At 38.2% G+C, this 27,843-nt stretch overlaps 1 protein-coding gene across 17 annotated transcripts in view; it reads left to right on the forward strand.

Annotated features, from left to right (window-relative positions):
• ROBO2 (roundabout guidance receptor 2) overlaps nt 1-27,770 on the forward strand; it is a 959,254-nt gene extending 931,484 nt beyond the window's left edge. For 5 of the 17 annotated variants that reach the window (XM_052794388.1, XM_052794387.1, XM_052794392.1 and 2 more), the window contains 5 exons: nt 2,940-3,122; nt 7,750-7,920; nt 15,115-15,375; nt 19,700-19,900; nt 20,937-27,770. In XM_052794388.1, the coding sequence (XP_052650348.1) occupies nt 2,940-3,122; nt 7,750-7,920; nt 15,115-15,375; nt 19,700-19,900; nt 20,937-20,938 (818 nt within the window). In that variant the 3' untranslated portion in view covers nt 20,939-27,770. The remainder of the gene's footprint in view (nt 1-2,939; nt 3,123-7,749; nt 7,921-15,114; nt 15,376-19,699; nt 19,901-20,936) is intronic. The other 12 variants (XM_052794393.1, XM_052794397.1, XM_052794395.1 and 9 more) reach the window with 5 other exon arrangements.
• The last annotated feature ends 73 nt before the right edge of the window (nt 27,771-27,843 follow it).

Below are 27,843 nucleotides of genomic sequence, written 5' to 3' on the forward strand. Positions count from 1 at the left end.
TTCCAGCCTGACAGGTGGTCCCTCCTAACACAGCTACTGGAGGAGAGGGGAAGGGATCCATGGGCAGAGTGCACTATTCCTAGCCTTGCTAATGCTTGCTGTCCATGGGAATTCACAGGAGTTCAGGAACAGGGCATTCCTATAGGGTTAGCCTGAAAAATTGGCAGTCTGATAACAGCAATGTATTGATAATTAAAATTTAGCTATTTTTAGGAAAACCTGGCATTGTCTAGAATGATAGGTGTGTGCACACACATTGGAGAGAGCATTATGGGCTTTTGCAGATTTTTACTCTATTTCATACTTGAAACATAGATTATTTTTTTGGACTGGATGAACTTCAGTCCAGCCCTTCAAAGAGTAGGTGAAAAATAGCAACTGTTCCTAGACATACCCTGAAAGCATCCCATCCAAATTATCCTGTGTATTGTATGTTGTGTAACAGCTGAGTGACTGGTTAGCAAACAGATGGAACAATGTGAGCAATGGAAATTAAAACCTAAGTTCCTTTAAAACATCCATAGTCTTGTGCCTATGATACTGAAATCCATGCCTATTTTGTACAGTATATGTTTGTATACGTCTCTATGTTGAATGTGTCATACAAAACCCTCGGGCCCTGAAACTAATGAGGTACATGTTAAATTTTTAGCACCCAAGTATCATCCTTTGATATCTGTAGGTCTAGTTATATTTTTATGTTTCAGCTTGTACTTACATATTTTGCAGAATATGTCAATAAGCGATTGTTTGAAAATGTCCTTAGCTATAGCATCTCATTTTCTTACATCTTCATGAACTCTTTTATCTGCAGTATCTCTGTTCATACACCATCAATAACTGTTGCTAAGCCTTTTTACTCTATTCTCTATGATGTCCTATCGCACTTTGATTGTTAGTTCAGAAACTGTCTTCTCAGAGGAAATTCAGTTTTAGCCTTCCCTTGCTGTTATCTTGGCTTCCTTACATCTGTCTGCATCAGCTTGAGTCTGTTTGGAAAATAACAATTTTATGTGTGCTCTTGGCAAGCAGAGTCAAACTTGTCACTCTCTGTTGCACTTAACACGCTTTCTGCCTGTCAGACCTCCATAGACCTCTTTGGTTTCTTTTCTTATATCTTAGGAGTGCATGGACTTTTATTATTATAGCGTGCCACTTTGCTGACATTAAAAGGTTTGGTCACTGCAGCATTACAAAATAATCCATTGTTCTTGGGCTTTGTGGTGCATTGTGCTACTGACTAAATTCCAGTATTCATTTATTGTACTCATGACTTATTTTTTGCAGGATATTTTTAATATTTGACACAACCGTTACTTAATTAGCCTATCAATTTGGTATTAATAAGCAGGTCACTATTGATTTACTAGATTTTGAACACAATAATACTTTATTGGACATGGATTAAATAAAGGCTTTGAAGAACATGACTTACACTGCTACACATCTTACGTACATTTACATAAATTCAGCTGTGCTAACTGAATAGTTAAGTCAGGGCCATGATGTATCTCTCACATGTCTTCATATCTTTCAAAACCAGTTCTCTGCAGATTATCATGGGTTCACTGGGCTTTTTTTTCAACATACGCATGCCACTGTTTTTAAAAAGCAGATTTCAGGTATTTCAAGATGGGTGCCTGTGCTATCTCAGAAAAATGCACTGTGTCTGCACAGCACCATGCAATGCCATGCAGCAGCTCAGGTCCCAAAAGCAGTCTGGTAGCTCTGCACCTCAGCTGGACTTGGTAACTAATTAGCATGGCTGCCCTGTTCCTGGAGCAAAGCTAGGTATTTGGTGCTAGCTAAGTTTCCTTTGCCTCCTGCTCCACTGCACAGCGTAGAATTATCCTGTGACATTTATCCATGATTTTTAGAAGTACGCAACACCATGAACTGCATCTGAAGCCACAAAAGAAACTGAATTTCAGTACTTTAAAAAAAATCTGAACTGAGCAATAGCTTTTGAAAATATATTGTACTGCCACGTTGGGTAGCTGGTCAATGCTTCATGCATTGGGAGAGAAACTATAAATGAAGAGCAAATAAGGTGAATCCTTCCTTCACTATTTTGTGCTTTACATTTTAGTTATGTCAAGATTTCTGTATTTCTTTCATGTGCTTTTTCTGGTATCTCATTTTCTGACTGCATTTTTATGATGTTATCATTTTCCTTTCTTGCAGTGGTGGGAATCCATACCTAGAAGGTACCATGAGGCCAGCATTGGCTTAGTGGCTGACTCAGTATTAAATTTGAGCATATATTTGCTCTGCTCTTGAATGTTAATTATTTCTAACCTTTTAAAAAAGTAACTTTAATCCACCAGAATGAACTACTTTAGGTCAGCTTTCTTCGGGCCATTAAAATGGCTCATCTATTTTAATGTTTTGATTGAGAAAATGATATAATGCCAGTCTTGTTCACGATAGCTCTTGAAGCCCATGTCTGACTTCAGCCATATCTACTGAGACTTACACTTGTGCTGTCCTAAATTAAGACTTCATTTTGCAAATATCAAACTAGATACTGATTTATAATAAGTCAAGTAAAAAAAAATCACATTAATTTCAATCCCAGGGAAAATCTATTAACTTTCAAAAGAATTTATTATGGAGCCTTCACAGTTGTAGAGAATGTGTATCATTTTGTTTACAGGATCAAAGCAACACGGAGCAAGCTATGAACGAGATCCCATTTAGCTTTGATAGTGCCTTTTTATACCAAGCTCTGTCAGATAAACTTTGGGTTTCCTGTTGTGAAAGGACACATTAAGTGGGTCTTTAAGCTTTAGATGGGTACTGCTCTTTTGTACCAAGCTCTGTCAAATGAATTTTGGGTTTCCTGTTGAGAAAGGACATATTAAGTGGGTCTTTAAGCTTTAGATGATCAAAAAATATCAAATGTGCACAACTCACTAGACCCCTACATTTGTTTTTAGGTTCAATGGTAAATGGATGGGGTTCTGCGTCTGATGAGGACCGTAACTTTTCTAGTCATAGATCTAGCGTAGGTAGCTCCTCAGATGACTCGATCTTTACCAGCGGCAGTTTTGCACAAGCACTGGTTGCAGCAGCAGATAAAGCTGGTTTTAGGCTGGATGGAACCAGCCTGACAAGAACAGGTTTGTAGACTCAAAGTTGATGCTTTCTGCATGAAGGGTGTCTCTGCCTGTTCTTCTCTTCTTTTCAGTGAACCTGCGTCTCACACTTGTCTAACATGCATGGAATAAGGTGGATGGAGATATTTTTATCAGTATATTTTAAATGAAACCTTGCATTATGTTTCAATTTTAGTGATTTGAAGTAGTGAATAGCGCAAGCTTTTAATCTGCACCTTCAGTCTGCTGCAGTTTCTCTCTGTGCTGACTCTGCTGTAGATTTACTGACATATGCTTCGTTTAATATTTCAGTGAAGAGATCACTAATTCTGCCATGCGGTCTTTGATGATTTCATTTTTTGCAAAATCTCCTCACAGTCATTCGTATTTCCAGTGATGAACATCATGTTTAAACTGTTATCTCCATCCCTGCTCTTCTGTTGCATCTCTTCTTGCAAAAGTGTATTCTTCTGTGAAGTTTTTCTAAGCATGGGGTAAATTGGTGTGCTTTTATTGTTAACAATACAAACTGTTTAAAAGCCTTATTAATAGCTGATTTTAAAAATACTTAATAAGTTAATATATATTGATAAAATTTAATTTTAATTATTGCCAACTAAATCTGCCAAGTTAAATGTAACAAAGGTAAAGTGACTGTTGCTTTTGAAAACAGCCGATCTTCTAAAATGAATTAATGAAAAGTAAACATAATTTAGTTCATATTTTTAAAGCTCCATATGTTTTATTTCTAGCAAAAAAAAATATAAGTAAAAATGGTTTTTAAATATTCTGGAAAAAAGAATGTATTTGCATGTGCTTAGTCTTATCAAAATAGCAAAAATAACTAATTATTTAAATCCACAAATCTAATAGCAAAGTATGAACCTGGATCATATTTTCGTTATGCTTTCTCAGCCAATTCCTGCCCACAGGTTCCTATAATTTAAAATTTTTTACTATTAGTCTGGTATGAAATCTATCCTTCAGTAAAATGTATGCATTTATGAGAAATGTCTCCACATGCTAGGGCTGAAAACTGCAGGCTTACTGCATGCAGTGACTTCATGGCAAACACTGCCTTTTAGGAATGTTAGGAATGAAGAAAAGAATCGATTGCAAAGTCCTATGTTGCCAACAAACTACAGAGTGAACAGATGCAGCTTTTCTCAGATCTCTGGGTCTTTTGCCATTGACTTTGGTCAGACATAATCATCCTTCAAAGATAGTTATTTCACCATTAAAAGTAGTTAAAACCCTCACTTGCTTCTTACACTAGTGGAAAATTGACTCAGTAAAGCTGTCTCATCATTTGAAAAAAACAAAGCAAAACAAAACAAAACCTGATATAGACCTTCACTGATCTACTATGGGCACATTTGGTCATACTATAATTTAAAATACCCTATTTTGCTTGAAGAGTGTCCTAAACAGTCTTGAATGAAAGGAGTAAATCCTTCCCAACCTGTTTTTTGGTGGTGTTCTTGGCCTCAGGAAAAGCTAATGCAAAGATTCACCCAAAGTTAATGTCACTTGTATCAGGCCATCGAGAAGTACAGTTTCCACCACAAACACACACCTAACAAAAGTAAATAGACACACAGACACATAGACACTTTTCAATAAATATAATTTCTTATTGTAGCTGTGTAAATGGAAAGCACAAGGAAAGGATAAGAGCTCTCTTGTCAGTTATATTTTCCTAGCTTAATTAGGTCACAAATGGACTTAAACTGAATACTTGCATGTTATTCCTCGGACAGACTATTAGAGTTTGGGATACGACAAAGTATTCAACGGTTGTGGTAGAGACTTTATGATTATTACCTTCTTACTCTCTTAATGATCCAGCAGGCAAAATGGAAATAAAATAAAACCCACATGTAAACAAACAGCCCTCCCCTCTTTTCCTCACAAAAACCTCAGCAAATGGAAATAACTCCCCAGTGCTTACTGCAATTTCATTACGATATGATACCTCCCAGGGTAGTGTGGATCAATCAGACATGCCTATTATGGACCTGCTGCACCGCAGCAACCCCCCCATCGTGCAAAATGGCGTCTTGTAGTGGTGAAGCAGCAGTATTATTTCTGTTCATTGCTCTGGAGGGAGTCTGAAGGTCCTGACTCTTTACTCCTTTGGAGTCTGGACAGTTGTTTTCACCCATTCAGGACAGCTGTGAAATATTCTCACTGATACGATAGGAGAAGTCCAACTTGATAGCCTCACGTGGGTGTGTTTGATTGCCAAGCATAAGAGGCACTGGTAAGTGCACGTGCAAGGTGTCTCTCTTGCCAGACACTTTGATTCCAGTTTTCAGAAGCCATCGTGTGATTTGCTGTGAAGTTGAGACAGTTTTCCTTTTTAACGCCCTTGGGAAATTAAATCAAGAATTAGTGGATTCATTCTTGCCTCCACTTAAACATACTAAATCTACTACAGAGAGTCTGATACTGCTCAGCAGTTCTTACTGGAAGGACTGCATACAAATAGAGGATGCTGTAATCGTTATTAGGTGCATTGAAAAATGTGTTTTGGGAGCCTGTGCATCATTTGTGTTTGCCCCATGTCTGATTTATGTCAGTGCTATTTATTTTCCCTGATTTTCATGGAGGGATAAAAGAAGGAATGTTTGGTGTCTATTTCTTTTTCAATCCAACATTCTGAATGAATAATCACATTTCTTTAGTCAAGTGTGAAGAATCTTCGTCCTGCACTCACTAGTTGCACTTGCATGTTGCGAGTTTATTTTTGCAAAACATCTGTGCAATGTGCTGTGAGCTAGGATGGAATTTCAGGCTCATATCTGAATTTCTTTGCATTAGTGGTCCTTTTTTTATTTTTAAATGAAATTTTAATATTTTGTCTGTGTTCATCTGCTGTTTTATCCTTATCTGTGAAACAAGGGCTTGATCACTTGTCTTTGTCTGGCTGCAGCTGTGCCAGCTATAGAGGTTAATGTTTCCAGCCTTCCCCCAAATGCTTATTACTGCTTTCTCCCAGCTCCAGAATTAGCTGCTTTGGTGGGCGTTCTGTAACCCATTTCAGTTAAAATGAGCTGGGTTTTAGCAAAGGCATACTTTTCATACCATTTAAGTTCAGTTTGGCTTATTTTGGTAGAGGAGAGTTAGGGAATGTCCACATGAGGGGTTCAAACATGGTAACCTCCAATAGCTGGCAGTGACACGCAGCTGGGAGACAAGCCTGCCTAAGAGCAGAGTCCTCCTCAGGGTGCACATCAGTCAGAAGTTAGAAGATCAAGCCTGAGACAGTGAGGAAATCTCTGCAGTCAAATACTGGGATGTTATTCTAACATGTATGTATTAATGCAAAACACCATGTTAGAGAGATTACGGCTACTTTTTTCACTTTGCCCTCTTTGCACTGAGAATATTTCAAATAGTGTAGTGGGTAGCATATTACTCCTGATTAGGCTTATCTAGATCAGTTCATGTGTGATGGCATGTTGGAAGTAAGTGCATCTGTTGAGAGGTTTTAGTAGAAAATGTAACTCACAGCAGGGTATACCCTGGTCTAAATTAACCAGAAGATAAAAAACTCCTTACTAGCTTGGGGTCAGTTGACTAGTAAAATAACAAACAGCCATTTTGCTACTTTCCATCAACTCTGACACCATTTGGCCTACAATAGCACTGAAAGAGCAGAAGTTCTGACTGGCTTATACATTTTCCACTGCAGATAGGATTAAAACATGTAAGAATTTTAAGTACCAGTTGTAAATGAATTAAAATGTTAACATACCCAAGATACTTGGCAAGAATGACATACAGATGAAAAAAAAGTCAAAGATGGTGATCTTTAGTTTTCACCAGTTGTTATTAAACAATAAACCTAGTTAAGTTAACTGAATAAAAATACCAAAGTAAGAGAAAGTGAATGTAGTAAATGAACTGTGCTGCTATGGTTCCTGCATGATGCTTTTAATGATCTGCTCCATACAACAGCATCAAAGATGATTTTTTTTTTTTAAGAGAAATCACATAGCTTGGTTAGTCTATATATATTTTAAAAAAAAATCTGAGGAATAAATTCAATCAGAATACATTTTTTTTTAACATATAAAAATACTGAAAATGAACAAGAACATTTTAGCATTTAAATATACCCCCATTTTTGTTTCTTGAGAAAAAAGAGCCCTTAAGTATACAAACCTACACTGCTACATAGCGTGCAAAATCAGTTATGTTTATCTCACTGGAGTTACTGCAGATATACAGTGCATATGGGAGCCCCTGAAATTAGAATCTGGCTTGGCAAACGTGAAGGTGGAAGGCAGGAGGAGATAAATCTGATATGATTGCAGAACTGTTTTCCTTCCCTGCTCAAGGCTGTGGAGTTGTTATGACACATCTGTTCAGCACACAGAGCAGGTAGGAGTTACATGGCATACAGTAGTTTTATCACAACAGATGGAATTATTTTAATGATAAAAGTTAAAGACAAAAGGATGCCAAGTTTCTCACTTTGCTTGTTGTGGTGTGTCTTAAAGCTGTTGTCATCAGTGGGTACCTCAAGGGGACACTTGCTTGCCTCTGAGAATTAGATCAGGTTTAATGTTTTGGAACAGACATTAATAGAACAGCCCATTTCAAGGCAATAACATTTTTTCATCTGGTTTCTCTTTTTGTTTAGGCAAAGCATATCCTTCCTCTCAGAGACCTCGGCCGAGCAGCCCTTTTTCTACTGACAGCAACACCAGTGCAGCTGTCAATCAGAGTCAGAGGCCAAGGCCCACTAAAAAACACAAGGGAGGACGGTTGGACCAACCCCCCTTGCCTCATCGTAGGGAGGGAATAACAGACGGTAAGTGTTATGGTGAAGTCCCTGATGATAACCTGCAACAGGCAGGTGTGCAGAGTGGGAGAACATAGAGCAATCTTTTAAGGAATATACGTTACAGTGAATTATTTGTTTGGTGAAGTGGGGTCCCCAGGTTGCCACGTGAGCAATATTGCAATGCTAGCAGTGTGGAGCTTGGTTAAGTGAGGCTTCAAGGAGCCTTTCTCCGTTTCAGCTCTGAACATGTTAACATCTCTTAGGTTTTCTCAGATCTCAATATAAATCTTACCCAAAAATGACTGTGTTGCATGTGAGTTGACATTAAAAAATGGCCTGTGGGTAATTTTACATTAAATGAAAGTAGCCACAACCAGCAGTAGCAGTATGGCATGCATTCCTAAGGAGAAGCGTAGAGCCAGTCCCACAGTGCTCTGTTTGGTTTGTGCTGTTTTTGACAGCCACCCAACAGCTACAGCAATATGTGCCACACTTTTCTCATGATTCTGCCTCACGTCTTGTCCGTGCTGCTTCATTCCTGACATCCACTGACCTCAGTGACTTTGTTTCCCTCTTTGACATCTCCACTTCTCTCTGACCACTGCCTCCCATCTGGAAATTTCAGGCATGTCTGTTCTGCTCTTCTAATGACTAAGATTATCTCAGTCCTCCATTGTCTTTGTCTACCCTGTCTTGAGTTTGGCAAAAGATGCAGTTGCTGCATGTTACTCTTTGAGGAGGACTGGATAGGAAGGTGGGTGGCTGGCTACCTCCCCCTCATTTCTTCAGATCTCCGGCCTGGCTCCTGTAGGTGTTGAAATTATCAGAGGGGAGAACCAGGCTAATGGGAAAAGAGCATTAAAGGAACCACTAAGGATATCTGTAATGCCATGCAGATGGAGACATGATCACTTTCCTCATGCTGACTTCTCTTTTGGTGTTCAAAGCAGGGCAATTCTGAGAGCTAGACTGTTCCACCCGCCTCAGTGGCTCTTGTAACACTATCTGGACCATGGGAGTGGGTGTGATGCCAGTGAGTCTACCTCCTAATCTTAAGTACACCTTGACAAATCTTCCAGTGTATGGGAAAGGTCTAAAAATAAAAAAAATTGACTTTAGCTTTTAGTATAAACGTCCTCCTTATTCTAGTAAAAATTACTTGAGAATCATAGAATCACAGAATATCTCAAGTTGGAAGGGACCCAAAAGGATCATCAAGTTGAACTGCCTTCATTATCTTCTTTGGAGAGGTAACATAATAAATAGATTTGATAGAGAGTATATTTAGTTTGGTTTATTTATAATGTGCTATTTATTATTCTAGGTACATGTATAAAATATATTAACAGCTTGCAGGGTGGACTATGGCCACTAAAACCACCAGATCTCTCCTCTCAGTCATGTTATCAGGTGTACAGATACAATTTGCAGTATGCTCTGACAGATTCCTTGTTTGTCAGACCACAAAGGTGGAGAACAGATTCCAGAAGTGAAAATCTTCACCAAAGGGGTTATCGTTACATCTCATGCTCTATGGCTCATCCTCATTACCGTATTATTTGGGGAAACAGCTTAAGGTAGCTTAGACTCCACTCATACAGATCTGATTTGGTTTAAACATTAATGCCCTCCCATTCTGGATATATTCCAGAGGCCTCCCTGCTACACTCATCCATTAAATAGATGTGTCTATGAGAATAGTAACTGGAAATTGTGGGTGTCGCTTGTGGTGCTGGCAATACTCTTTCTGTGCATATGTAAAGTCAACCCTTCTGCATAGCATATTCTGAACTATGAGCCTTTGGGGCCACAAATTCTGTGTGCATGTGAGTTTGTAGTGCACTCACTATGGTGGAATCTTAATCCTTCTGCTTTTGAGTACTGTTGCTATAGAAATGTTGAACTGTAATGTGGGTACCAGAAAATTAATGGGAATCCAGTTCAGTCATGAGAGAGATGGAAGGGTGACTCCTTGAGGAGTTACTCCATCATAAAATCTGGTATTGTTTTGAATTAGTGAAAGAGATCAGATTTTAAGATTTATTTAAAAAGAGGAATCTCCTATTGTCTTTTATTTATTCTTTATAAAATACTAATCTTATTGGAGTTTCTTTCATATATTTGAGTCAGAACACCAATGATATAATATTTCCTTCAACAATCCGCCTCTCAGACACAGGAAGTAACCATAATAGCTTTTGGACACCGTTAGCTTAACATTTGTCTGTTATAAATGTAGTTAAAGTGCTTACTATATGTTCCAAAAATTTATAATGTCCTGGAGTAATAGAGGATCCTTTCCCATCCTGTCTTACCACAGGAACAAACAAACACAAATTGTACAGTTTTTCCACTTCAACTCTTACTGAATATGAGTCATTAAAGTGTAACGGCAAGTCTGAGTCATAGCTAAATTTGCAAAAGAACATTTGTCAATTAAGGAAGCTAAAGATTGCTGCTGCCACCTGTGTGTATGTAAACAAACTGAATTTAGGAACCTCTGGTATACAGAAATTAAAAATGGTAACTGGATGCTTTGTGAGGAATATTGCAGTGAACTTTACAAAGAGAGACAATACCACTACGCTTAAGCTTTGGTTAGAAAAAGCAAGTAGGAGAACCTAGGTAAGATCCAGCAATTCTGAGCCCTAATCCAGGCCAGTCCGTTCAGCCCTGGGCCGTCCTGATTTCCATGGGAAGCATCACTATACATTTTCTCCTGATTTTGAGATTTCTCCAATCCATCCCCTTACAACTGCTTCCTCTTGGATTTGTCATATGAAAACATACTTGGTTTGTCAGTCATCTTCGAATTCCCAAGCTGCATGAGTCCTAGAATCCAGTGTTTAAATCTGGCCATATACTGGATATCTGTTGTACTAAATTTTTGTTGACCAGGTGAGTTCCAGCCATGCCCTTTCTCTGCCCTTTCCTGTACACATCAAGAGCACTTCCTCCTTGTTAACTGCAACCATGTGGGACAGTGCAAAAGACCTAAGAAACTGTAATATTTAACACATAGCACACAGATCCCAAACTATGTAAACATATGAGGGTACAACTTCATGCTTACTTTTGACAGCAATCCACAAAAATCCCCTAAAAGCCTGCTTCTTAATTTTCTTTGGTCACAGGTCAGAATCCTCTAGAGACTGACTCTAGATTGAGTCTTCATAGTTGCCTTGCTGTACACCTTGGTTTTTAACTTCAGCATCCTAAAAGACCACGGACACAACAACAAATCCACAGAGGAAGAATACCTTATGAATCCCTCAGATGATGAAAACATTCATTTTGAGCTCACAGTCCACCATAAAAAACAAATAGAAGGTTTTTAGTTCTAGTGCTCAAGGAATAATGTGTTTTCCTGGAAACAATGTATTCATGAATTGCAAAACAGTGGAATCTGTCATATAGGTCGTGGCATGGTAACTGCATGACTGAAGTTAAAAGCTCTTCCTTAGCTGAGCATGATGTTTAAAAAAAGCAGAGGAGGCAAAAGGGAAATATGGTTAGGGGTTAAAAAGGAGAACTGGAACTTAAGACTTCTATTAGCTTTGCCAGTGACTTACTATCATGTATTACAAATCAATTTTTGTTTAGGTAGATCACTGTAGAGAAGCCGCTTACCTTCTGATGCTAGAAAGTGGTTCAGAGGCTTATTAAATGTTGCAGTAATTATCACCCCTAGGAAAACAAATCACTGGCACAGGTAGAAAGGGATGTCCTTATATTTGTAGGTTCTGTAACTTGCTGCTTTTTCCTGTTAATAATGAGAGGCTGTGCCAAAGCTTGACTGGTGCCTGAATCATTTGGCCAATGCTCTACCTTCTAAATGAGGGCTGGAGTAATCGCAGGCTGAACATTCATCTGCCTCTTATCAGGCACTCTGATGTCCTAAAGCTTCTCCATCACAATCCCTCCATTACTAAATCAATAAGACCATCACCTCTCCACCAATGCACTTATAAATTGCCTTGCAGGTTTGATGATCCTGCCATTAGAGGCTGCAAGTGGTAGTCTGGATGACATCCCACTGGCCTAGTAAGTTTCTAGCTCAATGTGGGTTTTCAGGTGTTTTACCTGGCACCTGGAAGATAAATGTCATTTAGATGGAAGTATAGTGATAATCAGTGATACCACTCTGGGTATCCTCACTGAAAATCCTGCTGAAGTCCTTAAATTTCTAGATTCAAAACTTCTCTGAAGTGATTGATATGATAGAATGAGTTGGCTTGCCTCTATGTGGTAATAGGTCTGCCTGTTAGGGACTGAGCCTACTAGCTCGTCCGATCTCTGTTACTGCTTTACTAGCAGTCAAAATGCCAACCATTAACCATCATGTATGCGCATACTTGCAAGTGTGTGTGGAGACATGTGCGTGGTCACATATGGACATGTTTGGCTGGGAAGTGAGAGGAGAGGAGAAGAAAGGAAAGGCAAGATTGTTCTCTTGTGGCATTGGAGGAAGAAACTCATGACTCCAGATACATGGGTTCTTTATAATACGCCCAGACGAGATAACAGAGCATATTTAGTAATTTACCTAAGGCAGAAGATTTGCACTACAGGATTTAAGTTGTAGAGCAAATAAAAAAACATATTTCCAAATGAAGCTCTCTTCCAGCTTCTTTTATTAAAAAGGAAAGTTAGGTGTTACTATGACTATCAAACTGAGTAAGAAGGTGAAAAAGCAAATGGTTTAGTCAGGTGATGGTTGGCTAGAATTAGTAACTGTCCTTACAGATCTTCTCAGATGTGTCTAACACAGTTCAGTAAGTCTGTACTTAGGCTGGAGGCAGCTTACATTAATTCTGTAGTACCTGTCATTCTTCCAGAATTGGGTGAAGCTTCATTAGAAGATAAACTTTATTTTTCACTTCAACTCATCCACAGGTCTAAAACACCCAAAGAACTTTACAAACATGTTTTTTCATTTAGTTTCTATGCATAAGGCAATCACTCTGACCATTTTGCAGATGGATAAAAGCAAGAATCAGGTTAACAGTAAAGCAGCAGTGTAAGTCTACAGTAATTCCAGGAGTTGCAGCTAGCTGTAGAACATGCAGTATGGTTTAAGTACGAAGCTTCTTTCCTTCTCAGTATCTAATTAATAACAACTATTAGAAGGCAATTCCTGAAGACGGGTACTGTATGTTAAGTTTAATACTGCAATAATTCTAACTTTTTTCTATGATACTACTTAAAAATTTTGTTTATATTGAACAGTAAATATTTTATCTTGGAAAATTACATTGTCAGATGTCAGGTTAGGACTGTGTTTATTGGATTCAGTGCATCTTTGCAGAGTGCTTATAAATCACAACTTCAGTAATATCTATTTCAGATTGCATAAGCAGATGCCCACGTTGTGGTTCTGTACATTAACTGGTTATGATCGCAATAAAATCAATTATAAGAAATGCCATTTTGGAAGCCAACACTATAAAGCAATTTTAACATTGGCAAGCTCCCATACCCTCCTGCTTCCACCTACAGTAACTCAAGTATAGTCATTGTCATGAAAGGTCACATCTATATTCATAACTGAAAATTTCTCAAATAAATTAGTGCTGGACATAGAGCGTACACCAAGCTCACTGACAAAGATTATTATAAGGCTGTTCTAGCCAGAAGGTAGGTATCTTGATCTGGGGTATAGCACTTCAGCTGTGAACAAAGGTACGGGAGCAACATCAGATACAACCTCTTTCCCTTGTAGACACAAATAACCCACATGTCCTCATTTATCTGTAAGAGACAATGTTGACTGGAGTGACATCTCAGCAACTTTAGAAGCATTTCTGCCCCAAATATGAGGTATAAGTACCACTTTTAACAGCAAGGACATGGAAAAAAGTCTGTGTAGCGTTATATAAAGCTGGATTACAGACTTTGAAATAAATTCCCTCCAGAGGCCTCCTCACCAATTTATACAATGAATTTCAGTTTCACTAGAGTTATAAACATCAGACTTTCCTGCAGGCAAAGCAGAGGTTTACTTTTCCATGCCTGTTATTGAGACAAGTTCAATTCCTTGATAAACCTTCACAACACTGTAAGGTACAAAAGACTAGAAAGCAGGACAGACCAATATCTAGTGTAAACTAACATAGGTTTAGTGAAGTTGGTGGGGCTGCACAGATTTATTTGGGATATGCATTTCCCAAAACCAGAATCATCAACAAGTGTTCTACGTATAAAATAGGTATCCCCTATGACAGAGTTTTCATTACAATACTAAAGGTGCTTCCCATTTCTGATTTTTTTTTTTTTTTAAATAATCTGAGTCTTTTCTGGACTATTATTAGTCTATCATATAGTTTACATGAAAATCTTGCATTTAGGATTATAATTATCCCGATTCTATAATTACCTTGGGTCAAGGACTAATAAACAAAATGTACTTTTGCCTCCACAAATGTGATTAGAAGCTTGATCTTCAATTCTACAAGCATCTTAGTAGTCCAAGTGATAAACTTGAAAAGGACAGGATTTGTTAGAGACCAGGCAAGCATCTTTCAGTGTTTAGCTGAAATTGTGTTTTGACTGGTTATATTTGCAAGACTGCTAAACTTAAGAGTGGCCCTCCTCTTGTCTGTGAAGACTCTAGCTCTTGGCTGAACTTTCAAATTGTACTTGAATAAAATGCTCACCGGTTGTTTGGTGGTTCCATTTAAACATGTATTTTTCACAGATGTGTTGATGCTTTTTCAATGACAGTAGGTTTTGTGAATAATTTTTCCCAAAATTTTTGTGGAATTTTATTCATTTTGATGAAGTTGTATATTTAGATTTTGAGTTTAAACCTCAAGCTGAAAGTGAAGCCCAAAAATGGGGATGATGCCCCAATATGAGGGGGGGAAATCGTCAACTGGCACAGATCAGTTTTTCATCGCCTTTCTTAATTGCTTGCTGTTATTGAAAGAGCCAGCTGGAGTATACGCCACAGAAAATGAATCCTATGCTTAGAACTGTAAGTCAGGGCTCAGAGTCTATTGATTTTTCTGGAAGTTAGAAAGAGCTAGCAACACAGTAACCTAAATAAAAAACTAGCAGAAGTTAAAACCACATTTCTGATTAACATGAAATTTCCTCCTTTTAAAATCAGCAAATTAAGTGATTCATGCCATTTGCAAGGGACTTTTCTTTTCAGTGTCAAATAGACCTTCTGTTTCAACTAAAAACTTAGTTCATCTAAATCTTATTCACGTTTTTTAGATCTTCCACCACCACCCGACCCGCCCCCTGGTCAGGGTTTAAGGCAGCAAATAGTCCCCGGCCAGCGCGGAGGCTCAGCAGAGAGGAAAGGAAGCTCTCTTGAGAGGCAGCATGCACCGAACGTAGATGAAACAAAGAGCTCCCTGGACCGGCAAGCTAGGACGTCACTAGAGTGGCAGCGGCAAACCCAGGAGTGGATAAGCTCTACAGACCGCCAAGAGGATTTCAGGAAAGCCCAACACAAACAAGCATTCGGATCAGGTGTGTGTGCGCTGCACCAGCCCAGGCAGGGCAGACGGCTTCTTGACACTTCTCAGCTGAGGGTTTCTGTGTCTGGCAGGAGCCTAGGATCACCTCACGCCTCTCGGTGCCAGCACTGATGAGGCTCAGGCTGGAGAGTAAGAAAAGGCAAAGTGAAATGAGAGCTTGTGATCCAAGTATTTTCCCTCCTGCAACAGTGAAATCTCATTAGCGCCTGACTTGGTGCGTTCTTTACAGTGTTTGGGCAATTAATAAAGTTGTCAAGCAGAGCGGTGGAAAAAACAGGAACAGTTTCAGGCAGGCGCGGAAGGAGAAACAGATTTTTAGAGTATTTTCTGTTAGATGTATTTATTTATACATATAGGGCCATATTTTCTAGTTGTTTCAACCTGCTTCTAAATTGGCAGGAGTTGTTTTTGTATGTCTGCAAGAAGGCTGATCCTTCTGAGCTACTGACATTCCTTCCAGCTGTATTTAAAACACTGTCTTCTCCTTACTCAAGGATATGACAAAGTAACATTCAACTCTTAGGCCCAGCAAGATGACAGCACAGGTTTTCACCTTTATACAGGACCTGTTCCTTGCCGAGTGCTGACTTTATCTTCTAAATGGATTTCAAGTCTGTAAAAATGTGTGCAGGAGATGATGCTGAGCTGGAGTTGTAGTTCTACAATATTGGCAGATTCCTTCTCTCAGCCTGACCTCAAATAAAAGCTGCTGTTTCAGGTCCCCTTACTAGGTATTTTCTTTAACCCACTAATCACATGTTATCCCAGTGCTGATTAGAGTGATAGAAGAGGACAATTAAGAAGATTAAAAAAAAATAAAATTATACTGTACGTGGAGCTTTCTGTAGGGCTACACTGTTTCTTCAAGTATGTATGTAGCTCCCACAGTAACACAAAAAATAGTAGTATGCAGGCAAACCTGTCATGGGAGCAGGATTTACTGAATAAAGTCCTCCTAATATTGCTACCCATATTTAAAATGTAAATATTTTGAATACAATCCATATTTTAAAATACAACAGTAATGGTACCATTAAAACCCCCTAATCTTTCAGCTGCATAAACAAGTGAGTGCTTGTTCATGTTGTGAAATGATGATCTGAAGTCACAGTTTAATAATAGTGTGTGAAATTCATGCTACTTGGTGAAATAGCAATTTTAATTACAATGTACAAGATGTACAAACACATGGAAAATAGCCCGAATATACTTTATACATCTCATTTCTTTGTAAATTATTATTAAGGATGCTTCTCTGACCTGGTTATCAAGAACTCCCCTCCTTTTCCTCTGCTTCATAAGTGTACAAATAGAAGTTGTCAGTTATTCTGTGATACAGAGGGTATAGAGTAGTAAAATTCCCATCCTGCAGGACTTGTATTTATCTGTCCTTAAATAAAAAGAACTTGATCTTGACACTTCCAGTGCCCTACATGAGCATTGAATTTAGGGCTGGAGTGATTACAGGTATCTTGTTCTTGTCAAATTTAGGATGACCAGAGCAATTGCATATCCTTTATGCATGACAAAGGATTCCTCTAGGAGATACTACAGTTTTACCTTGGTGGGAGGGGTTCATAAAGTTTGTGCACAAGGTGGGCCAGAGCTTCATATCTGTCTGTCTGTCTTTTTATCCCAGCTTCTTGCACTACAGCTTTCTTGCTCTGTATTCTTTTCTCTGGCAGATTTTAAAAAAGCTACTCTTGTGAGTGATGCTTGTTTATATTGCAAAATTCTGGGGGTTTAATAATATTAGTTATACTTCTTCTCTTTTCCTTTATAATGACAAAGACCTCTGGAAATCTGTCGTGTCCCAGTTTTCAATGTGTTTCCAAAAGGAGTTATTATTAGCTATCAGCTTCCAGAAAATAGCTATTTTGTGGCTTTGGGGGCTTCATTCAGACATTACCAAGCTGTGAGTGAGATTCTGAAAGCAAGACCTTTGGTTTGAAGTTGAACAGAATAAAAATACCTAATTCTGGGAACCGTGTTTCCACTGGTTGCTTTCAGTATAAACAACATCACTGAGTTCCTGCCAGTGGCTTCATTGTGGAACCGCAGTTACAGCACATCAAATACAACATTCTCAGCTACCCCTCTAAACAAAGTAATGCTAGATCAAGTTACAATAGTTTTGATAATATTAAAAGCCTTTTGGTTATCTTATGGGGTATAGAAACATCGTTACACACATATATCCTGATTTCACGGGGGCTAGAATTGTAACTTCAAGTCAGAGGCTCAGTATTTCAAAGAGAAAGGCATTGGCAAAGCCTCCCAATATTCTTTTCAGGGCTGGGGCATGGGGCACTGTTTTGAGTGTTTAATAAATGTGAGCCCATTCTAAGGACTTGAGACAACTGCCTTTCATGTGCTAGAATGTTGTGAAAAACTTAGCCTTTATTTTATGTCACGATTGCTTATTTTATGGATTGTATTTATTTCTGAGGGCACAACAGATAATTTAACACACCATATGCTCTATAATGATAATGCACTTTATATTTATTCATGGTCGTTTTTTCTCAATATTTCATTGAACCCGAAGGAGGCCTTATCCTGAGTCCACAAACTAGAAAAACAAATCAATTGACCATATATGTCATCTTCAAACTCTTTTGCAATGCTAGTGACTTTTCTTTCCATCCTTTAAAGATGTATCCAGCTTTCTGCTAAACTGATTTATGCTGCTTGCTTTATTGCTGCCTTAATGCAAGCTGTTCCGTATTTTAGCCAGCCTTTGGAAACCAGGTTTGCATCTGATTCTATTGTTAGGGCTTGATATATAAAGAACAAGTAACATAATTTAGGAGGCTATGGCTGTTAAATGCCATTTTACTATGTCTTTTAAGCATGTCTTTATGTTTCAGCAAGGATAGCACAAAACACTGATAATGCCCTTACGTCCTGCAGCGGAAGTATTCTGGTCCCTTGGGCAGGGCCAGAGGGAGATACTTTGGCAGAGAAAGAAGTCAGCTGCCTGCCCTCTTCTGCAGCAGATTCACTTGTGGCAGCAGGCACAAAGAATGAAATCCTGGGTTTCTTCCACAAATTTGTTCTCATTTGGCATTTCCCTAAGTTAATTGCGCCTCTGCTGCAGCCTTTGCAAAAGCTTCAAGATTGTGAATAAAAACATTTTTATCTCCTCTTTCTTTCCAACCATCTCCACCTACTTTTCCTTCTGTGTTCCTGCCCTCTGTCAAAGAAAGTCTGTTTCTCCTCATCAGGTTGTTTAGGAGTGAAGATAATAGGAAAAGCAAAATAAAGGAACTCCTTTCAGATTCACTTTTAAAAATTTAAGATTCAAGCAGGAGATATCCCACTGATTTCAGAAGGCACAATTCCTGTGTTTGAGGTTAAGCATATATACTCATATTCTTTCTTGAATCAAACTATATTTAGCAAGGTCTCTTTCTTCAGCTTCTGAGACAGCAAAAGTGGATCATACACAGCAAAGTAAAATAGTGCTTCTATTTCAGTGTTAAATCAGTGCTGCTGTTTTGCTTCTTCGGTTAGGATTATTACAACAATATGTCCTGGAAGCTCTAATCAGATGTGATGTCTTGTTTTACTTCATCCTATATGAAGACATACAGTCCTGTGCTTTATTGGTATTAATTATGCTCTCGCAAGCAGTTCATTATTACAGGTCTTCACAGAGGAAGAAGTCAAGTGAGCAAAAGTAAGCCTTTTGCTCATAATGTAACATGAAGCAAGCTGCAGAAAGATTTACTCACCCCAAATATTACAACTATTAATACTATGTATGATATAATATTTTCCAATGTAATTCACAACCAGTTAAAAAAAATCTTCAGTGTACTTTGCATCGTTAGAAATTACTGAGTTGCTGGAAGCTAATTAAATTAGCTGATACTGTAGTTCTTTATCTAAATTGATTGTGGTAATATTACCATAATTTAAGCTAAAAAAAGGAAAAAGCACATTCATGTAGGCATGAAGCAAAAATCTAATCATAGCTGCATTGTTTGGGAAATTGTATGTGAATCTTTTTTATTAAAGTATCTATGATTCATGATCTATTACTTCATAATGAATCTAGACTTTTTATAATTAATTAAACTTATGAGTTTACATGAAAACAAGACTAAATTCATTCTGGTTTCCTTGTCTGTGGGATACAACACTGAGTTCTGTATTTTCTTAGGTAAAATTTTGATGCTATAAAGCAAGACAAAAGACAGATATCTGAGGGCAGGAATGAAAATGATGTCCATATAAGAATAGCCTGTTTATTCCTGTTTATAGGAATTTATTTGGTATTTATTTTGTTTTGTTTTGTTTTGCTTTTCTAGAAGAGGCACTCGTACCATATAGTAAACCCAACTTCCCATCCCCTGGCGGCCACAGCTCTTCAGGAACAGCTTCTTCTAAAGGATCGACCGGACCTAGAAAAGGTGAAGTCTTGCGAGGAGGTCACCAACGCAATGCCAGTGACCTTCTCGATGTAGGCTATGTGGGATCAAACAGTCAAGGACAGTTTACTGGTGAATTATGTAAGTTTATCTCTAGCTCAGTTCAAACTCAAATAGACAAAAAGAAAAAAAATATAAATCTGTCGTGAAGAGAGGAGGAAGTTGAGTGTGGTAGTCAGATTAAATTTGACCTGGATCTTTTTGCCTTCTGAGGTGTTTTGCCTGTGATGACAAACAAATTAAGTTCTTTTGTTCTTTGGTTTGGACCAGTTCAAATCTGTAAGCCACGCCAACGTTATCTACATAGTACATCTTTCAGTGTGTAATGTTAGTGAAACACTGGGAAAATTGAAAGGAAATTCTGGTAATTTAGAATTTTCTTGGCAAAGTGTAGTGTGCTTGTCTTGGAAATGCCATTGGCAGTTTTTCTTAGAAAAGTGAATGAAAAGGGTGCTGAATTCGTTGGGCATAGTGGCAAGCTTGTGATGCCTTCTCCTTAACTTTCTGTTGCTTGATGAGCAGTAGTCTGCTCTTTTTGACCCTAGATGGAGGTCCTCTTTCTTTGAGTGTGTAGCCCAGTTTTTCAGTTGTATATCCCAACTCTTTCCTCAGCTTCTCAGGCCAGGGGAATTATTTTCCAAACTTTTTTCTATTATCACTCAATATCTATTAAACCTGGTATAAAACCTTGTTAATGCTGTGTATGTGATGGTAGTATCAGATGCCAAAAGGTTTGACTCTATTGTTTGAGGTAGTACACCAACCTCCCAGCTAGCTCAGGCATACTGGTATGTTTACTAGTAAAAGCAATGTAGCTGTTGGCCTGTTTGCCTCCTATTTGCTGCAGTCAGACCCTCAGTACCTCCTGACAGTTACTGCCCAGTAGCTTGTAAAAGAGCTAATGCTGATCCCCAAACCCTGAAATGTGCTGTCTCAGATATGGTGTTGGTAAGTGCTGAATTTTAGCATCCATCACTTTTCATCTTAGAAGCAATTAACTCTCTTCTCCCAACCTATTGAATATTCATCCTGTGCTGCAGTAATATTGCCATAGGCTTTGTTTTGTGTTTTTTCTCCTTATTACAACCTCTTTCTCTCTCTTTGTTTCTCTCTATAGAGTAGTTGAGAAGACACACTGCAAGCTGCTCTGATGGACCATCAGGTCTGAACTCATGGAAGTGATGACACTAAACAGTGCAATGAACATTTTCTTTATTTATGTACTATTAAAAGAACTGTAAATGCAATGTAAAGACACACAGCCACACATATCCCACAGATACCTTACTTGTGTTCTTCTCTTTAATACACCATCCACCTTAAACTATTCCTTGTCAGGAGTATATGAAAAAGAAAAAAAAAAAATCACCTCCAGGATGAAAAGGATTTCCTTCTGTATATAATTTCTTTTGTTGCATTGCTATGCAAGCTCACCTTCTTTTTAGCTATGTTCATATTCATGTCTGTTTTTATTGGTCGGTTGTACTATATGTGAATTAATAGGCTGTGGTGCCATATATTAACTTTTAATTGTGTAACTTTTATGTTTAAAGTTTGCACTGCAATTTTATTTGGTGATAAGCACAAAACTCTACTCCTCATGACATGAAGAAAAAAGAGACTGAATGTGTGAAGAAGGTTTACATACTGTAAGCTACTTCGGATGATGCTGGATGTAAAGGAGTGTGTTAGGTGGTTTTCCATTGGGGTGTAGAAATGAGAAAGTGACAGGCAAAACTGATGTCAGTGAAGACATTAGAGACAGATTTAAATCCTTTAGAAGCAAGCAACATAGTTGTTCTTCCTATTTAAGAAGGGGTCAGAAGTTGGAAGTGTGAGATTAAAGAATGAATATGAAAATTAAAGGTAGCATGAGATGGCCTAGACCCTTTCACTAGAATGATGCCCTTAGTATCTGTTTTTAGCCATCCCATGCCATTAAGTAAAGGGGAAGAAAAACAAACCTTGTTACAAACAAAAGAACTTAAGGTGTTTCACTAAAGCTGGTTTTATATTGCAGTTTTAAAAGAATTATTACTATTAATTTCTCCAACCCAAAATATAAGACATATTTCTCAGGAGAAACAAATAATATAAACTCAAGAAATACCTAGTAAGTAGTTAAGGATGCCATTTATTATTGAGACATATTCAAGCTGCTTCCAAAAAATTGAAATATCAGAGTATCTTATTTCATCTTTCCAATACATGTATAGTACAGTAGAGGATAGAGCTGCACCACTGAAATTCATGACATTAATTGTTTTGATACAGTCTAAACAAACCTTTGTGTTCTGTTACCTGAAGTCTGTGAGAGCTGAAGCTGGATCCCCTAAATTTGTAGTAAAATGATGTTTGGAAAGAAAGCAACAGTCAAATTATTTTCGACTTGCATTTAGTACATTTCTGGCAATACAATACATCCAAAAATTTGGATATAAGCAAAGAAAATCTTTGACCTGTGTTTTAGTGAGTGGCTTCAAACACTACTATGATGAGGAAATAACGCATGTTTATACACTTTTTGAATAAACCAGACTCTGTAAGTGGACATTAATGACAGCATCCTGTCTCTTCATTAATTTTCATGACTTTGTCCAAATCTTCTGTACCTCTCAAATCTCAATGAGTAAATTGTCAAACTTTTCTTAGAATATTGTATGTGGATAGCCCACTCATTTGATGCTTAATTTAAATATTGCATCCTACAGCTTATTTCTGTTAGTTATCTGACCATGAACACAAGTTTCCATTTGAATACCCTTTTCATATAACCAGTCTATGTTGTTTTATATATTGCCTTGGAGCTCACCAGTATTAAGAACACTTTTAGTAATGGCAGAATTTTAGAAAAGTAAATTACAGTGCTAAGTATGTGTTGCTTTTCATTTCATTAACTTGTTCCATGATAAGATAAAACACTACAGCCATCAACTATAACTCAGCACTACTGAATATTAAAAAAAAAGCTAGTTAACTTCCTTAAGGTCAAGACTCTTATTTAGCAGGTTACAAACAAAAAAAAGTTGAGAAAAAAATGTATGCATTTATTTATATATGTGACCGATGAATATATGTAATTTTCCTGCTTGTTAAACCATTATAGTTAAAACCATTACGTAAAAATGTGCAAAAAATGTTCAAGCAAGATAAAGAAGGCATCGTATTTACATATGTATGTTTTTTATTTTGGTATTATCATATGAAGAGAAGACTATTCAGGGTACAATTCAAATTTAATTCTCTGGAAAATGTTTAACTCAGTCACTGGTAGAATTTTTTTTTCCCTTTTAATTCAAAAGCTTGTGCTGAGCTTTGGTGGAACACCTTACTATATTATATTCAAAATTCAGTATCATTAGATGTTGATAAAGCCATCCCAATTACTTTCAAATATGTGTTTTATCTCTTCCACTGGAAAGTAAATGTGTGTCAGTATTAAAGCTGTGCAGTACCATGATATTCACTAACTTGTCCATCTGCTTCTGTACATTTTTGTTCATTAATAATTTGCTTACAATATTACATAAGGTGGTGTTGTGTATCGCAAAGTGTCTCCATTATCTTACAGGTGATGTCTCGTCTTTTTTTTTTTCTCTCTCTTTTCTATACAGTGTACTTCCAATGAACCACAGTACATATTTTTTAAAATGCCATTTAATTTACTATTTTAAAAGAAGTATTCTTCTTTTTTTTTTTTTTAAATTGAGAACATTTATTGTGAATAATGTGTTTAAAGAAAAGGGATGTTGTGGCAGCACTTAGAATTGTTTTTTAATTTTTTTTTTTAAAAAACTGTTTATTGGCTACAGTTTGTTCACGAAAAAGTATGACCTCTTAATGTGTTTCATTGGTATTGTTAGTGCAGCAAAATTTAATTGGCATAAAAAGTTGGTTAATAGTACTGTTGAAGTGTGTATTGTATATTTACTGGGGAAAAAATAAAACATATTCACATTTCAAATCTATGTTAAAAGACCTTGAGTAAGGAGTCAATATGTGAAAACCCAAACTGGGAAAATCAGGCAATAATAACATAGACTGAGCTATAATCATCACTGTCCACTTACAGGTAACAAGGAACATTTTATATGCTGGTTTTTGAACTAAGTTAAGAGCGGTCTTATAAATAGGCCAGTGGTAAACATTGCCTGTCATAGGGATTTCTGTTTAAGGTCCTGTCTATATTGAGAATAGTTGTACCAATGTAATTACACTGATACAGCTATTCTAGTGATACATCCTCCATTTGTAGACATACTATCTCAATGTACAGTAAGGACCACAAGTGCACAGCTTACTTTGCTTAAAGCCCATAAAGTAGTGGACATGTCAGACCTGTGTTCAGTGGGTCTGAACCCTTGGACTTGGGGTTTTGTACTGGTGGAGCTGCTGCCAATCCAGTACAGAATGTCCCCAGAACACATAGATAGATGCTAGGTCAATTTTTCTCAATCTTTGCATTGAATATATGCTCAATTTTAAATGCAGGAGGGCCGAGGACCAAATAATAAATTGTTACATGTGCTTCAGTGGTGTATTGCTGTATGGACAGCCATTTCAGTGATGCAAACAACAGACATTTCTTTTTTATTATTTATTATTTCTCAAGTCCTTATCCAAGTCAGTAAACCTTTTGAATAACTTTTGGTTGTCACCTGAAATACAACAGAAACACTGTTCCTTGGCAAAAGTACAAAAGAAAAGAAGCATGGAGAGTTTTAAGTACATTGATTTAACTATACACCAGTGCGAAAGGAAGACATGAGTGTTTGAAATAATGATATGCTGGTTTATGCTTGCCTCAGCCCATACATTGCCAGCCAGGAGAAAAGGTGTGTACTGAGGCTGAGAAAGAGTCCTCACAACTGACAGAGGAAAGGTAATTGGGTCGGGAGAGATTCTGGCAGGACCTTTTTGTTTTTTTTTAAATACAGGCAGCTCCTTTGGCTTTTCTACAATTTATGGAGTTTGGGTTTTTTATGATTAATGGCCTTGTGGAAATTTAGCAGGGGAACTAGAAGGAAAAAAGTTGGCCTTCTTTTGTAAAGATTGGGGGGAACTTGTTTGCTGAGGGGAGGATTTTTTAATTTAATTTTTATTTTTTTAACACATTTTGTGTTCCATCTATCTGGAACACGTTAGCTAAAAATAAATTATTTTTTAAAACCACATGGGCAACGGACAATTCATTTAGGAGGTACAGTCAAATAGCAGGGAAGATAGCAAAGAGTAATACTAAAAAAAGGAACACATACATTGCCTTAGAATCAGCCAAGTCCACTACAGTGTCACATGTAATTCTGAACCATTGATAATAGGTATAAGCTTCATTGCTTTTGGTTTCCATACCAAAATAAATTATCCAAAGTCCATAGGAGGCCTAGACCCTCAGGACACTAAATCTGTTACTTTATTTTAAATGTGTGGTTAATCCAAGCTGGTGGGACTGGAGCATGCTCAGGGTGTACGAGCCCCCAGCCCTGGCTGCTCGCACCCCAGCAGTCTCCAGCTGGGAAACACATGCGGCTTCAGGCTCAGCGGGTGTCAGTGGATCCCTTTGCTAGGCACCTTGTAGGCATCACGTATGTAGAGGCAGCGTACTTCGCCGAAGATGAAGTTTTTCATGGCAGGGAAGGTCTCCAATGAGTTAGGCATTGTGGCAGTTCACATTGGGACCACTTAGGCAAGTCTCACATTTTAGGACCACCTTGCCCAGTCCTTGTCTCGGTGCTGTCCTGCTACGGTCTGTGTACTCAGTGCTGCTGCTGTCTGCTGGATCTGGGGTGCCTGGCATGGGGGGGTGCAAGAGAAGAAGAGGTGCAGTGGTGCGGGGCGGGGGGGGCACGTAGCGCTCTCCATGCATTGAGGGGCTGGATATATGCCTTATTAGTTAAGAGGGGACAAGGGAACACAGTTGAGCAGTGGTCCCAAGCATCTGCTCTGCTGTTTCTAGCTTGTTTCCTGCTTCTGTTTCAGACTGGCCTCTTGCCATGCCAACTGCTCCTCCACCCAAAATAACAGGTACAACTTAGAGACATCTCATGGGATCCAGAGGAGATGTAGGGCCATGCCTACATGCTGCGAATGTGGACTGGGGATTTGAGGAGAGGTAGCTCTGAGCTCTAGTGTTGGTGTGAGGACTAGATTGCTCTCCAGCCTGCCTTATTTAACTGTGTAGCTACATCCAGGAAGACCCCAGCAGCCAAGAAGTTCCTAGAGTGCACCTCAGCCCTGCAGCATCTATGTGACGCCTCATTCAGCCTGCCGTAGACCATCCTGAGTTCGATGCCGGCTTCTCACCGCATCCTGAGGACTGAAATGGCTTACGCTGACATTTAGGCAAGTGAGGTTGTTCCTCTCTCTGCAGCAGAATGTTAAAAAAAAAAAACCCAAACAACACACCAAAAAACCAAACCTGTCACTTAAACACAAACCTTATAAAACAATCCTCAAAAATCCTAGAAAACAAAGCATTTCAGATGTACGTGTTTGAGGATTTTTTTTTCCTTTTCTTAGTATTTTGTCTTAGCTACCATTGAAATGATCTGTTTATTTTTTCAAAGCTGTTACACTGTCCCTCTGTGCTCCTCCCCATCCCTTTCTCCAGTACTTGTCTTTCAGCTGTAAGGAAGTTATGGTAGAGAATAATTACATTTGTGTACTTTCTGTGTTATAACTTTAAACAACAAGGTGCACAGTTGCATTCAGTTCAATTGATCAAAGCCAGATGGGGATGAAATGTTTGTGGTTTTTTTTGTAAAAAGGCCTGCTACTATTTGTGCTGATATTTGTTCCCCATTTATGCTGATCAGCGCATCTTTTGCCTTCAAGGATGCCATTAGTAATTCCTCTTTGTGTTCAAAAGCAGGAATCCATTGTGCAGCACTTGGAGAGCCACTCGGATGCAGGTAAAGAATATAACAGCTTGAGCAAGTGCTAATTAGAACCAATTAAACTTAATTGACCTCCTTTGGCAGTAAAATGCATAATAGAACTTGCTCTGTCCTTGCAAAATGGAGATCTCGCCTCTAAGCACAAGAGTGAATCATGGTTTCATGTATCAGCCTGTAGTAATTATGTGGGTATAACAACCAGGAAGCGGCTTGCTCCAATTTGTTCTAATAACTGAGCTCTACTGTATCAGGGCAGTGCAATAAAAGTGAGATTTCTGGTTCAGTCTATTTAAAAACCTAATTTTTGCAGAGCAAATGAGCATCCCAAGATACCAATACTAATCTTTAGGAATGAGTTGGCAGAAAAATACAGAGTCCCTTTTATAGGTAAGTAATAGTGTGAGTATAAAAAATAAGGCAGTTATATGCTTGCAAGTTGGAAATGGCTCTGATGTTCAGAGGCTGTATCTATCCTGAGTAGTAGGTGTAAGCTTTGGTGTGCCTGGATTGGTGCCTTGTCCAGGTGAATGATCTGCCTACAGTTTAGCATGTGTCCCTACTGCACCTTGCACTCAGGTTGCCTTCTGCAAACTTCTGTTCAAAAAGGGGCACTAGCACCCATCCATCTGAGGTTTGTGGTGCCATGGGACTGCACCACTAACACAGGCACCAGTCTGGACATAGTCAGAGGTATCCAAATAAAAAGAGAGAGAAAGAGCAGGGGAGAGAATGAAGGGTAGGAAATGTAAAATTGCGTGAATTCAAAAGCATCAGTGGTGGCTGTGAAACTACACATCCCTGTGAAAAGCCATTCTTATTAGTAAAACAGAATTGATCCAGTTTCAATGACCATGCCTTGCTGACTTTTTCCTTAGCAGGAACTGAATGCGACTGATTTTGCTGCTAACTTGGCCTTACTATGAACAGCAATAAAGGTGTTAGGTGGGGACTTTGATGTGACCAATAACATCACTCTCCCTTCAGGGAATGTTCATGTGCTGGCTTGTTAATGAATTTCTTTCCTAATGAGTATCATTAAAAACCCTTTGATTAGCTATTTGTGTGAATGCCCTTCCTTTTTCCTCTAAGCTGCTACTTGCACTAGTGGCAGAAGGATTTTGCCCTAGG

Source organism: Harpia harpyja, chromosome 8, assembly GCF_026419915.1.
Source record: "Harpia harpyja isolate bHarHar1 chromosome 8, bHarHar1 primary haplotype, whole genome shotgun sequence".
NCBI classification, from domain to species: domain Eukaryota; kingdom Metazoa; phylum Chordata; class Aves; order Accipitriformes; family Accipitridae; genus Harpia; species Harpia harpyja.